Genomic DNA, 12,731 nt, shown 5'->3' with positions numbered 1-12,731 from the left:
AGCCACATTATTGTAAATCGGCAAAGTATGAACATAGTGACTCCAATTGTTATTTGGTGAAAAAATTATTCACACTAATTACTTTTGTTTGTTAAAAGAACTCCCAGGTGGCATAGTGGTCTTAGGCACTCTTTCATAGTGCCAAGCTGTCCACAACAGTCTAGGTTTGAGACTTGATTGTGCCATTGATTGATGTGTGGCCGGGAGCTCCATGGGGAGGCTGTTGGCACTGTCACATCGTGCTCTTGAGACTCCCTCAAGTCGGGCACCCGAGGCTGTCTGTCATGTAAGCCTACCCTCACAAGTGGTGATCTGACTGACTTCCTGCTTGAAAGTGCAATGTGGGAAAGCAGATTGGATTGGCACAGATACCTATGAGGAAGACATGCCTTCATTTTAATCTCTCCTGAGCCTGTTGGGAGAGGCAAGACAGGAAAATAGGTACAGCTGGATATCACACAATTAGGGAAGGGTTTAAAAAAGGGGGTAATATCAAAATCAGCTAAATAAAATTTGCTAGTACTACTAAGACAAAATTGTCTTTGAATTGCATTTTCCTTCTTAATCAACTAGAATCTTAGTGTCATATTCATATCAGAGGAATCACTACAGACTAGTTTATTTATCATGATGAGAATATGTGTAGTGCTGTCAAGGCTGGATTTCATGATGGGAGCAGACATGCTTATCTGAGTTTGAAGGAGGAAATATAATATTAAAAAACAGATTGTCACTGTCAATTGTCTAAAATAAAAAACTAAAAACTGTCAGTTCAAAATGAAAAAAATACATTACGAATCTGAGCTTTCTGAAGGCAATCGTGAAATGACTGTCATGCAGAAAATATGTAGGAAGTCAGACATTCTAGAAGAGAAATACTTTCATCAACAACACTTGTGTTTAACAAGGATGGCAGGTTATCCGCAGTCTAATGTATTTAACTGAGAAGGTGTGGTCAATTTATTACATTTCTTTAGATATATATTTCTTTATTTTGTTTAGTTTTGACATTAACATTTAGCTCTGATAATAATGTTTGCTTGCACGTTATCATGGGTGTCATTTAAACATGATTAAAATGGAAAATACTGGAGCCTAAACCCTGAAATCCCAACCCAGACGTACTCTTATCTCTGAGAGAAAGTAGCTAGAGTAGTCGACACCTGCATGGATATATAAAAACACCCAGATTATGATGGGCGTCATCAAAACACATGTTTTCCCCTTTTAGAGTGAGCAGGTTTGAATTGTTATGGGTCCTTCTGTGCTGTTTTTAGCCATCTGTTCCAAAGTGCCTGAATTTGCACTACGGGCTAAGAAGGGTCTGATTACCACACTGCATCTCCAAGAGAGGGGGCAGGTTAGAGGAGTGACCATTGAAATGTGACACATCTGAGCCATGTCTGCAGAGTGCTGCTTCTGGGGATTTTTCTCCCAGTAGGCGACAGTGCTGATCGCATCTGTCTAGGCCCCCAGGCACTGAGTCGGCTTGGAGTTCCAGAGAAGAATACTCTCTCTTCCATGTCCCTCCTCCATCCACACTTCCTCCTTCCAACCCAGTTCCTACCACTAAATCATATTTGATGGTCAAAATATCACCTCAGTGCTGGAGAATCCCTCGGAACCCTCGCACTCTGCAGAGTAACTAATTCAACAACTATGCATCTCGTGATAGAGCTACATTCTGTCGAGTGTTTCTTTTTTTTTTACTATACGCTATTCCCCAGAACTCCATTCTGTCTGATTTCCTAATGTCTGTCGTGTCTGAAACCAGTTACGGAAACTTAAGCCACTGAACATGGTGATATTACTGTACTTTATTTGTGCATTAATTTAATCCTGAAGAAATATGAAAGAAATCTAGCCACTTATCTGATTTAAAATTTTCAGTTTCTGTAGCTAGCAATGTTAACAAGCAATGGTGCAACATTGTCTTTAAAATATTTATTGTCAATGATGACAGATGGTTTAAGACAGTTTAAAAAATCTCTAAGAATAACAGAGGGAAATGATGGTTGAAGTAGCTTGTTGGCATGAAGGTGACGTCTAATTGTAGTTTTGGAGTTCAACCAACTTCTGCAATTTTCCAACTGTGATCCATGGAAAATTCTTTATACCATCATGCCATCCTCACTGTATGTGGGGTGCAAAATACACTTGGGTCCTCTTCTAGGCAGGTTTATTACAGCCTCAGTTGATTTAAACATCTTGATTATTGACCTAATAGTGGAAATTGTACATGGTAGGCATGTAGCTACGTTATTATTATGATTTTTTTCAAATTGTTTGGCAAAGGAAGAATAGAGGACCATGAAAGAAATTGTAATGATAAAAATAAAAGTGCAGAAAACAAAATGGATCCCTATTTAAAACCAAGATGGAGAACAAGCTCTGAAGGAATTTTCTGCACCGCAAAGTAGCGCAAAATAATTCTGCGACAGTGAAAACGATACACTATATCATTAGAAACAATCTCACGTTATGTAACTGTATCCATTTTCCCCTTCATTAATACTATACAGAGAAAATGAAGCTATTTCGCACTCCAGGAATTCCACCACACCACAGTGATCACATCATTATGTGCACACCAGTGACATGACAACGGAGCGAGCGCAGCGTGGAAGCCAAAACAAGCCCCCTTTAATGACCTCACCCATAAACCTTTCAGCCAGCCAACACGATTAAATGAATGCTGAGGTTTCCTGCAGAGTTAAGATAGCGAAAGTTCCTCTCTTGCCACTAGTGTCTACATCATCGGGGTTGCCTTTTTTTAGCCCTGCCTCTGGCTCTGCGCTACAAAGGACCAGACACAGACACAAACAAACGCAGTAGAACGCACGGTGTGAAGCTGGTTCTGGGGGGGATGAGCAGAGAACAGGCTCAGTCTACCATGCTGCGCACACTCCTCCGTCCCCGGTCACACCGTCGTTTTACAAAGCTGTCACTCACAACAGGAGCTTCCTCTGTACCTTTTATATGGTGTTAAGTAACTGGATTGTATAGTACAGCTGTTGCTCCAATTTTAACATAGTGACAACATTTGTTCAAAGAAAAAAACAGCATTGTAATAATAACATTGATCAGTAATGTATCTACATTCTAAGTGACTGTATAGAGTAGGTGACGTTCTGTTGCACACAAAAGGTCGTACACAATCGTTGCCTGATGTTCTTTCTTCAACCTATTTCAGTCCCAGTTAAAAAAGCAAACATGGTTTCTTGATAACAAACGGTTCATGCTCTGCTGTACTTTTCTGCACTTGGCGGTTGAAACGTTAATCAACACATTGCAAAGATGTTACCCAGAAACATTACTACTCACTCTCTGTCAATGACAAGGCAGGTGACAGCTTCAGCAGCGATGACATTAGCCGTCCGGATGTCCTCTCTGAGGGAACACAAAGTGAAAAAACATTATTCAAATGTTTGCTCATATTTCTCCCTCTTTCAGCGCTAATATAGAATATGTGCTTCATATTGACTTCACATTCTGACAACATTAATGCATGAACATTACCAATTGAATACCAAGACCAAGTAATTTGTTCTGTGTCTTTGAGATTCTCTTTCTAATGAAAAATATTTGGTCTCACTTAAAATGATATAGAGCTTATAAATGCTTCATAATGCCTTCACTGTTCCACATAAATACCTATGTAAAATGTGACATAATCCTCTATGCTGAATATGACAAACCATTATCTTATAAAGGGTGGAATTAGCAGTGCTTGATAAAGCCTTTGTAACTTATATTCAATAAAGCCTTCTCAATATATTTATTATTATGTTCATGCAATGGCAGGATATTGGGTTTCATTCTCAAAACCACCCATGGTAATGTATGCAATCGTGATTGTAAATTGCTTTGTAAAATAATGTTGGCTAAATACTGTATTTAAGCAATAAGGTAGCTCAAGGATTTGTGGTTTACAGTAAGACCAAGATCATGGCTAAGGACTGTTATTATGCACAAAGCAATGCATGGCAAGAGCTTGGTTACAGCCCGTAGCCTTGGTAACTGTCAATCTCTAGTGCAATGATGCATACAAAGAATATTTAGAATTCTTGCTTTTCTAGATTTCATATATAAAAATTCCATATGCAAAAGAGTAATATATTTTCGCCAAGTTTTCTTCTAACTTTTGATATAAAAACAACAACAAATATGTTTTTGTGATCACAAAAATGCTTCTCATCACAGGGCCACATCTGAGGAACAGGAAAACATGGAGTTTTAAGGTTTTATAGATGCAGTATCATGTGTGTGAAAGCCCTAGCCAAAAGCCAGGTATTCTTCTACAGTTACTACAGTACGCTGAAGACCAGGGCTTGAATACAGTAACAATGGTGTCAACATGTAGAGGGGGAGTGGGCAAACATGGTTGATGCAATTATAAACGGGTAGCAATGTTCAACATTTACAGAACATTTTAAAATATTTGGTTAGTAAAGGGACAGTTATTAATAAAAACTATTGCTGACAGTTATACTTGTTGCCAGTATTGCGTGCCAAGACGGAGTGAAGGACACTGTGTCCCATTGTTGTTGCCGTTCATGGCCTCTCCACTGTCTCCATCATGTATCAAGGTGACATAAGTATCAAGGTGACATCAAGATTATTTGTATTGTTTATATTTTGTGGCGCTCTAGAACCTTTTTCAAAAGTAATGCGAAACAGAAAATTGCCAAATTAGCCACCAACAGTGACACTGTTATGCAGTGGTCAAGTGGGTAGCATCTAATGTAGCATTTCTATGTTGTGATTTGTCTTGTGTTTTTCCAAAGAAAACCTGCAATTTTACCCCTGGTTATAGATTATGCAATAAATGGCCAGAAATTCTGAAGAGTCAGTCTGAGTTGTACATGTTACACAGAAATACATGTTACTAGAGGACCACCCAACCTAGCTTTTCACCATCATTTTAATGTTTCAGTAGATACTAGCTGGAATGTACAGTATAAGCAGATTTCTCTGCATGGGTGAACAAGATAGCATTCTTCAAGCCAATTAGCACACACAGAACTGTCACCACAGGAACTGATAGCAAAACACATAAAAAATGCTATGACTGCTATGGGCCTTTAGAGAGGGGTACTAGCCAAGGAAACAAGAACGAGAGAGACAGCAAGAGAGACAAAATGAGCAACAGATAGAGGCAAGTTGGCATTTAGATTGCTAGTTTGATCCAGGCTAGACTGAGCCAGGCAAAGCCATGGTCCACAGGTCAGTATGTGTCTTGGTAGTCCATGCCCACACCAATGCCAATCACAACCAGGGAGAGAGCAGCCTGAATGAAATGTTAAGGCTTTGTAAATCAGCGCAAAGCTGATCAGGTTGGTCTTGCCAACTGTCAAACTAATGTAGTTTGTGTGTGTGTGTGTTTGAGTGCGTGTGCAAGCTTACTTACATACATTGCATTCTGGAAAGTATTCAGACCTCTCACTTTTAAATTTTTTTTTACCATTCAGTCTTAATCTAAAATTTATTAAATTGATTTTTTTCCCCTCATCAATCTACACACATAACCCCCAAATTTCAGAGCATAGGCTCTTTGCCGTGACACTCCAAAGCTCCGGTACATCTTGTTTCCATTGATCATCTTTGAGTTGATCAATTACAGAATTCCTCTAAGCGGGCTGTCAGATACCTTTAACTAAGGAGTGTCTTCAATCTGGCCACTCTACCACATAGGCCTGATTGGTGGAGTGCTGCAGAGGTTGTTGTCTCCACACAGGAACTCTGGAGCTCTGTCTGAGCTCCTCCGTTTAGGAATGATCGAGGCATTTGCAGCAGATATGTTTGGTACCGTTCCCCAAATCTGTGCCTCAGCACAATCCGATTTCAGAGCTCTATGGAATTCCAAGGCTTGGTATTTGCTCTGAGATGCCCTGTCAACTGTAGGCCCTTTATAGATAGGTGTGTGCCTTTCCAAATCAAATCAGTTGAATTTACCACAGGTACTGTAGATTCCAATTCAAGTTATTAAATTCCAATTGAAGAAACATCTCAAAGATGATCAATGGAAACTTGATGTAGCTGAACTTTTGCCAATATGGCTTATTGTGCGTAGAGTTGTTGAGGAAAAAAATCAGTGTAATCAATTTTAGAACAAGGCTGTAATTAAAAAAATGTAGTAAAAGTGAAGTGGTCTGAATGTATATGTGCATTTCTGAGAGAGAGTTACGGGGAAACAAGGTGTCTGTTTAAGGCAGATACGAAAGTTCACTTAGCATACAAGTGATACAACCTCCTCCACATCAAAGCCAGCAAGCCACTCAAGCCTTTTTAATCACAAGGACTATTGTGCTGTTCTGTCTGTAGGTCTTCATGACCGCCCCCCCCCCACCCCAAATCACACTAAAAGGGATAGCATGTAAATAACGCTAAAGATCAATGACAGTGTCTTAGGTAAACCGCACATCCTCTTTCTCCTCAAGATTGATTTGCTAAACAAATTAATGGAGAAGATTGTGTGCTAATTAAGACAAAAGAGAAGAAGAAAGATCAAAGGGAGAGAAGCAGATAAAGAACACACATTTGGCATACTACTATAACACCATGTCTTGTTATATCTGAGCCCTACAAGGCTCTGGCTGCTACTCTGGTGAACATCAAAGCAACGTTACAAATTCTCTGTCTCTTTGTTGTGGAAAACAGAACCAATAATTGTAATGCTATAAAACAAAAACATAAACTGTGAGATACAACAATTTATTGTATTTGTAGTTAGATTAACAATATTCAAATTGTGCTAGTTTAGCAACAAAACAAATCCATCATACAATATTTGAAAACAAAGTTTCTTTTTATTGTGGTGCTGAGTAAAAACATTCATTATTTTATTATCTACATTATTCAGTAGAACCATTTTAAAATGTCTTTACCTTCAGGTCTTATTATCAGGCTTTTATTCCATTTCCAATTACGTAGAAATGGCTTTTATGTTTTAATCCTTCAGAAAAAATATTCATCAAACTTTATATTATACACAAACTATGATTATACACACTATATGGCTTAAAGGTTATGGACACCCCTACTAAGTATTAAGTTCAGGTGCTTCAGCCACACCCATTCTTCACAGGTGCATAAAATCCAACACACAGCCATGAAATCTCTCCATAGACAAACATTGGGTTGTACTGAAAACTGTTGCATCAATCACCAAAGAGTTCCAAACAACTTCTGGAAGCAAAATCAGCACTGTGCATCAGAAGCTTCATGAAATGAGTATCCATGGCCAAGCAGCTGTGCCCAAGTCTCACAAATCAACATGCGCAATGCAGAGTGTCCGCTGGAGTGGTGAAAAGCACTCTGACACTGGACTCGGGACCAGTGGAAACGTGTTCTCTGGAGTGATGAATCACGCTTCTCGAATAAACAAGTATGTTGTATCTCACACTTATTTATTCATTCCAGCATGGTTGGCACTCTCCTCCATTACACTATATGTATATATATAGATCACATCCACCGTCATTATGTACATAATAATACCTGCACAAAAAGATTTAGTCCAGCGTCCTTTGCACCCTGCTCATTGCACTATTGTCTCATCTGTCTTATTATGTTGTTGTTTTGGTTTATAGTGTGTATTTATGTGTACTGTATACTGCAGTCTGCGACTTTTGCTGAGTGTTCTTTGTTTAAGTTTTTTTTATGAGTAAGCACATGGTGAGCCTGTATAATCCTGAGTCACGTTCCTCGTATGTGTACACATACCTGGCGAATAAAGCTGATTCTGATTCACTATCTTGCAGTCTGATGGACGAATCTGGGTGTGCCAGTTGCCAGGAGGACGCTACCTACTGAAATGCATAGTGCCTAGCGTAAAGTTTGGTGGAGGAAGGATAATGGTCTGGGGCTGTGTGTCAGGTTTGGACTAGGCCCCTTAGTTCCAGTGAAGGGTCATCTTAATGCTACAGGATGCAAAGACATTTGTGGCAACAGTTTGGGGAAGGCCCTTTCCTGTTCCTGCATGTCTGTGCCCAAAGCGGTGACCACAAAGTCAGGTTGTTGGTTTGGAGGAACTTGAGTGGCATGCGCAGAGCGCTGACCTGAACCTCAATGAACACCTTTGGGATGAATTGGAATGATGATTGCAAGCCAGGCCTTCTCAGCCAACATCAGTGCCCGACCTCACAAATGCATTCGGAGTTGAACGTTGCAACATATATATGAACCATTATGCCATTAACCCTAGCCAAAATGCACTTTTGCATACAGACTGTCTTGTTCAAAAATAAATCATGGAAAGTACTGAGTAAATTAAATTGACATACTCATGGTTTTATTGTATTAATCAAAGCTTTTTGAGAGAATTTGGTCTTTGAAAGTATGATTTAACTGTTTGGAAATGGTTATAAGATGAAGCCAACTATTACTACGGAACCATTCTTTAGTAATACGTGCAGAATGTGGTTTGGCATTGTCTTGCTGAAATATGGAAGGCCTTCCCTGAAAAAGACAAAAGCTCTATATATTGTTCAGCATTAATGGTGATCATGTGCAAGTCACCCATGCCATGTGTACTACTGCACCCCATACCATCACGGATGATGCCTTTCAAACTGTGTGCTGTAAAGAAACCGGATGGTCCCTCTCCTCTTTAGTCCGGAGGACGCGGCATCCATGATTCCCTATAAGAATTTCACATTTTGATTAATCAGACCACAGGATCTTAAATGAGTTTGGGCCCAGAGAAGGCAATGGCGGTTCTGGATGTTGGGTATGTATGGTTTCTTCTTTGCATGGTGGAGATGTAACTTGCATATATGGATGCAGTGACGTACAGCGACGTACTGTGTTCTCTTGATTCTGTAAATCTTTAAATGATGTTATGTACGGTAGATTATGTACCTAAAATCTTTGCTATTTTACATTGAGAAAATTTATTCTTAAATTGTTGCACTATTTGCCTGCGCAGTGGGGAGTGGTGAACCCCTCCCCATCTTCACTTCTGACAGACTCAATAATACTCAATCATGTCAAGGTTTATTTTTATGCATTACACAACTTATCCAGTCATTTGTTGCTGCTGGCCCATCTTTTTTGAACCTTGTTGTTGGCATCAAATTCTAAGTGGGCATATATTACCAATGTCAACACTCTATTTCTACGCGACACCAAACTTTTGAATGCGCAGTGTATACGAATGTTAATAAAACACCCTCCAGGGCCCAAAAACCTTGTCTGGTGTTGAGTCCCTGTGTCCTACCCTGTTACAATTCATGTTTTGTCGGTGGAACTTTATGAACTTGAGAGCTGTCATTATTTGAGGGAACACCAGGAGGCACTGCGTCTCTCAATTACAGCCTGACATTCATTTTTATGATCTCTCCCTGATACAGTCACCAGTCCCTCTTTTCTCATCTTGTCTAATCTGAACTGGGAACAGGTCACGGTGCCTTATCTCTAACTGACTCCAAGTTGTCATTAAGAACAGCCAATACGCTATTGAACAATATAATGTACGCCCCAGTTTTGGAGCCATGCTGGAGGATAACAGGGCTACTGTGATGGTAAAATAATACCATTCTAAGCTCTGGCTAAAATACAGTGAAACACTAATGAAACACCTAGTATGTAGTAGTCAATGTTTTACCTGTCTCTATTAATAGCTTGACATCAGCACATTTCAGCAAATGAAACAACCGTTCAAACAACTATGCCACAACCAATCAGACATTATAGTTTTGGGGGGGGGGGGGTGGAGAAAGAGAGAACCAGTGATGTGTATTGTATTTGGACGTTAACAACTCCATCTGAATTCCCCCATTCCCTTGGTTGGTTGAAAAGGCTCAACGCAGAACAGAACCTCCCATAAAACAGAAGAAACTGTCATCAGATTCAAGACCACGAAACTGTGCCCCCGCCTTTCAGACACTACAGCTTCTTTTTCTAATAAATGGTGGGCCCAAACTGTCAACAACTGATATTCAGCGTGTACATTTAACTGGATAAAGGGTAAAAATAACATTGTAATCTGTAGTCGGGACAGACATGGACGATTTCCCTAGTAATAAGATTTAACAGTGTGAATCAAATATTCAGTCTGGGAGGGGTTAAACATACACGGGTGAAAGGTTTGTAAGAATTGAGGTTAGGAGAACTGGAGAGCACAATACATTTGTTAAGCACAATACATTTGACTGTTAAGTTGCCCCTAGTGAGTGGTATTGAAGGCGTCTCACCATGGCCTGAAGACCTGAAATAACACTGAAAAACTGGAGGTCTGTCTGGTGTGAACTAACCGCATCTACAAAGGATAGAAGATGCAAAAAATGGCACTGAAGCGCAAAATCCGGGGGGTATGATAAGCAGCCTAGTCTTTGCAAGGCTATCTGTGACATATTTGTTATTATTGTGTGTACATGTAAATATCATCATCATAAACAGCGTAGCAGTTTTTATCTGTAAAATTACTTTTTGACAACTGCTGTTGTAAATGGGGATTTATAAGATAAATCGGGTTGATTAACTGATTGACTGTAGTAGTCCTAAATATCTTAATTAGCACAAACTTTGTGCATTAGACATCTAAATCAAATAAATACTAGTTGCATTCAGTGATACGAAAACCAGGGCAATTTATTAAAATTTTACACGTGGCCTAAAAAGCTAAAATGTAGTGTGCATTCCTTCTTCTTTGCATTTATTTAACATTGAAGTGGAACTGGCATAATTTGAAGTAGTTATAATGACATTTTTATGCTGCAAAAAAAATTATACGTTTTTAAAAATAGGTTCCATTTGACTGAAAATTCCATGAAGTACATTAAGGCATTGTTGGCAGAATAAATTGATGCAGTTCAATGAATAATTCATATAATTCACAAATATTTATTATATATTAGTAATTTAGCAGACACTCGTATCCAGGGCAAATTAAAGTGCATACATCCTAAAAGAGCTTGGTGAAACAACCACAGTTTAGTAGAAAATGCATCCTAATCAATAATGAGTTATTAGCAAAGGTCAGTGCTGAAAAAAAATTACTGAAATGATAAACATAAAAAGTTTACAAATGTCAATAAACAGAGATGGTGGCCGTGGAACCATTTTAGTTTTCAGATGTTTTTTGACGATAGGTAGACTCTCTTGCTATTCTAACCTCCAAGGGAAGCTGGTTCCACCATTGAGATGCCAGGACAGGGAAGAGATTTGACTGCATGGATCAGGAAATGCCCCAACAGGGTGGGACAGTCAAGAGCACAGAGGTGGCTGAAAGAAGTACCAGGGTAGGGATGTAAAGTTTGAGCATTTCCTGAAGGTAGGGAGAAGCAACTCTTGTTGCTCCATAAGAAATAACCATAGCTTTGAAGCGGATTCCAGCTTCAACTAGAAGCCACTGTAGAATGCAAAGAAGTGGGGTGACATGAATGAGTTGCAGGGGTTTGGTTGCACACGCCAGGAGCCCCACCAAGCATGAGTTGCAGTAATCCAGACATGAGACGACAAGAGCCTGGACTAGTACCTGTGCTGCTTTCTGAATGAGGTAAGGTCATACTCTACGAGGTTGTAGAGCATGTTGTAGAGCATTAACCCACAGGAGCGACTCACTGCCTTGTTGTTAACAGGGAACTACAGCGTGTCGTTGAGCGCCAAGGTTCTTTGCACTCTGGGAGGAGCAAACTGTGTAGTTGTCAACCATGATGGACAAGTCCTGGAACGGACAGGCCTTCCAGCCAGGGATGGAAATTAGCCCCCGCCACCAGCCAAATGCGGGTGATTTTGTGTTGTGGTGGGTAAACTCGCTTCACCTACCGGCCACCGTGGCGGGTAAATAAAAATAGCATACTGTTTCACCCGGACACTTTTACGGAAGAGGATTAGTGCCAAGCAATAATAAAAAAAAGAAAACCATCTTGACATTAAAGTAATTATAATGCGAGATTAAACTTGTTAAATTTAGAGAAAAAAGTCGAAATATAATCTTGAGAATAAACTAATTAAATATCAAGAATAAAGTTAAATAATCCGTCTTATGGGAAACCACGAAACCTTGATGAATCGCGCGTAGGTGAAGCCAGCGATAACCTTGCATTTGTCCACTGGTTGTCAATTCATGTTGGACAAAAGCGAGTACATCACGCAAATTGGACACATTTTTTTTTTCTAAAAAGACCTAGCCGCTTGCAAATTCTCTTTTAAATTCATATGCTAATTATAATTCTGTCATAATTAGCTAATAGTTGATAGTATTTCTTTGTTACTGAAAGAAAGTCTATAATATAGCTTGACTAATTGATCCAACTCTGCCATCAGTAGGCTATGCAATGCACACTGATCAAATGCGTTATTCTACATTTAATTTCGACTTTTATTCTCGAGTTTATTCTCAAGATTGTATTTCGACTTTTTTCTCGAAATATAACGAGTTTTTTCTCGAAACACAACGATGTGACTTTATTGTCGAGATGGTTTTATTTTTTGTATTATTGCTTGGCACTAATCCTCTTACGTACACTTTAGAGGCGGCGCACATAAAAAAAATGTGGCGTTACATCGCAGGCGTTAAGAGGTCCGCTGAGAAAACATCTCAGGAGGAGCCAGTGGACAAAGAGGCGAAAGTCAAAAAACTTTTTTTTAAAGAACGATGGAGAAAAGCAGACAATGGTGAGTCCCACGATTGGTTAGTTTACGAAGAGACAAATCTGATAATGTACTGCTCTGTATGTCGTCAACACGCTTCACGTTGTTGGTTAAAAACAAGAAAGTGGCTGGTA

General features: G+C 39.4%; 1 protein-coding gene across 4 annotated transcripts in view; it reads right to left on the bottom strand.

The window, feature by feature from the left end:
• The window catches only part of prkg1b (protein kinase cGMP-dependent 1b), a 141,098-nt gene that overhangs the window by 19,189 nt on the left and 109,178 nt on the right, over positions 1–12,731 (bottom strand). For all 4 annotated transcript variants that reach the window (XM_020046261.2, XM_020046262.2, XM_020046260.2 and 1 more), the window contains exon 8: positions 3,325–3,390. In XM_020046261.2, the coding sequence (XP_019901820.1) occupies positions 3,325–3,390 (66 nt within the window). The remainder of the gene's footprint in view (positions 1–3,324; positions 3,391–12,731) is intronic.

Source organism: Esox lucius, chromosome 5 (assembly GCF_011004845.1).
Source record: "Esox lucius isolate fEsoLuc1 chromosome 5, fEsoLuc1.pri, whole genome shotgun sequence".
NCBI lineage: Eukaryota > Metazoa > Chordata > Actinopteri > Esociformes > Esocidae > Esox > Esox lucius.
This window is presented reverse-complemented; position numbering and strand designations above follow the sequence as displayed.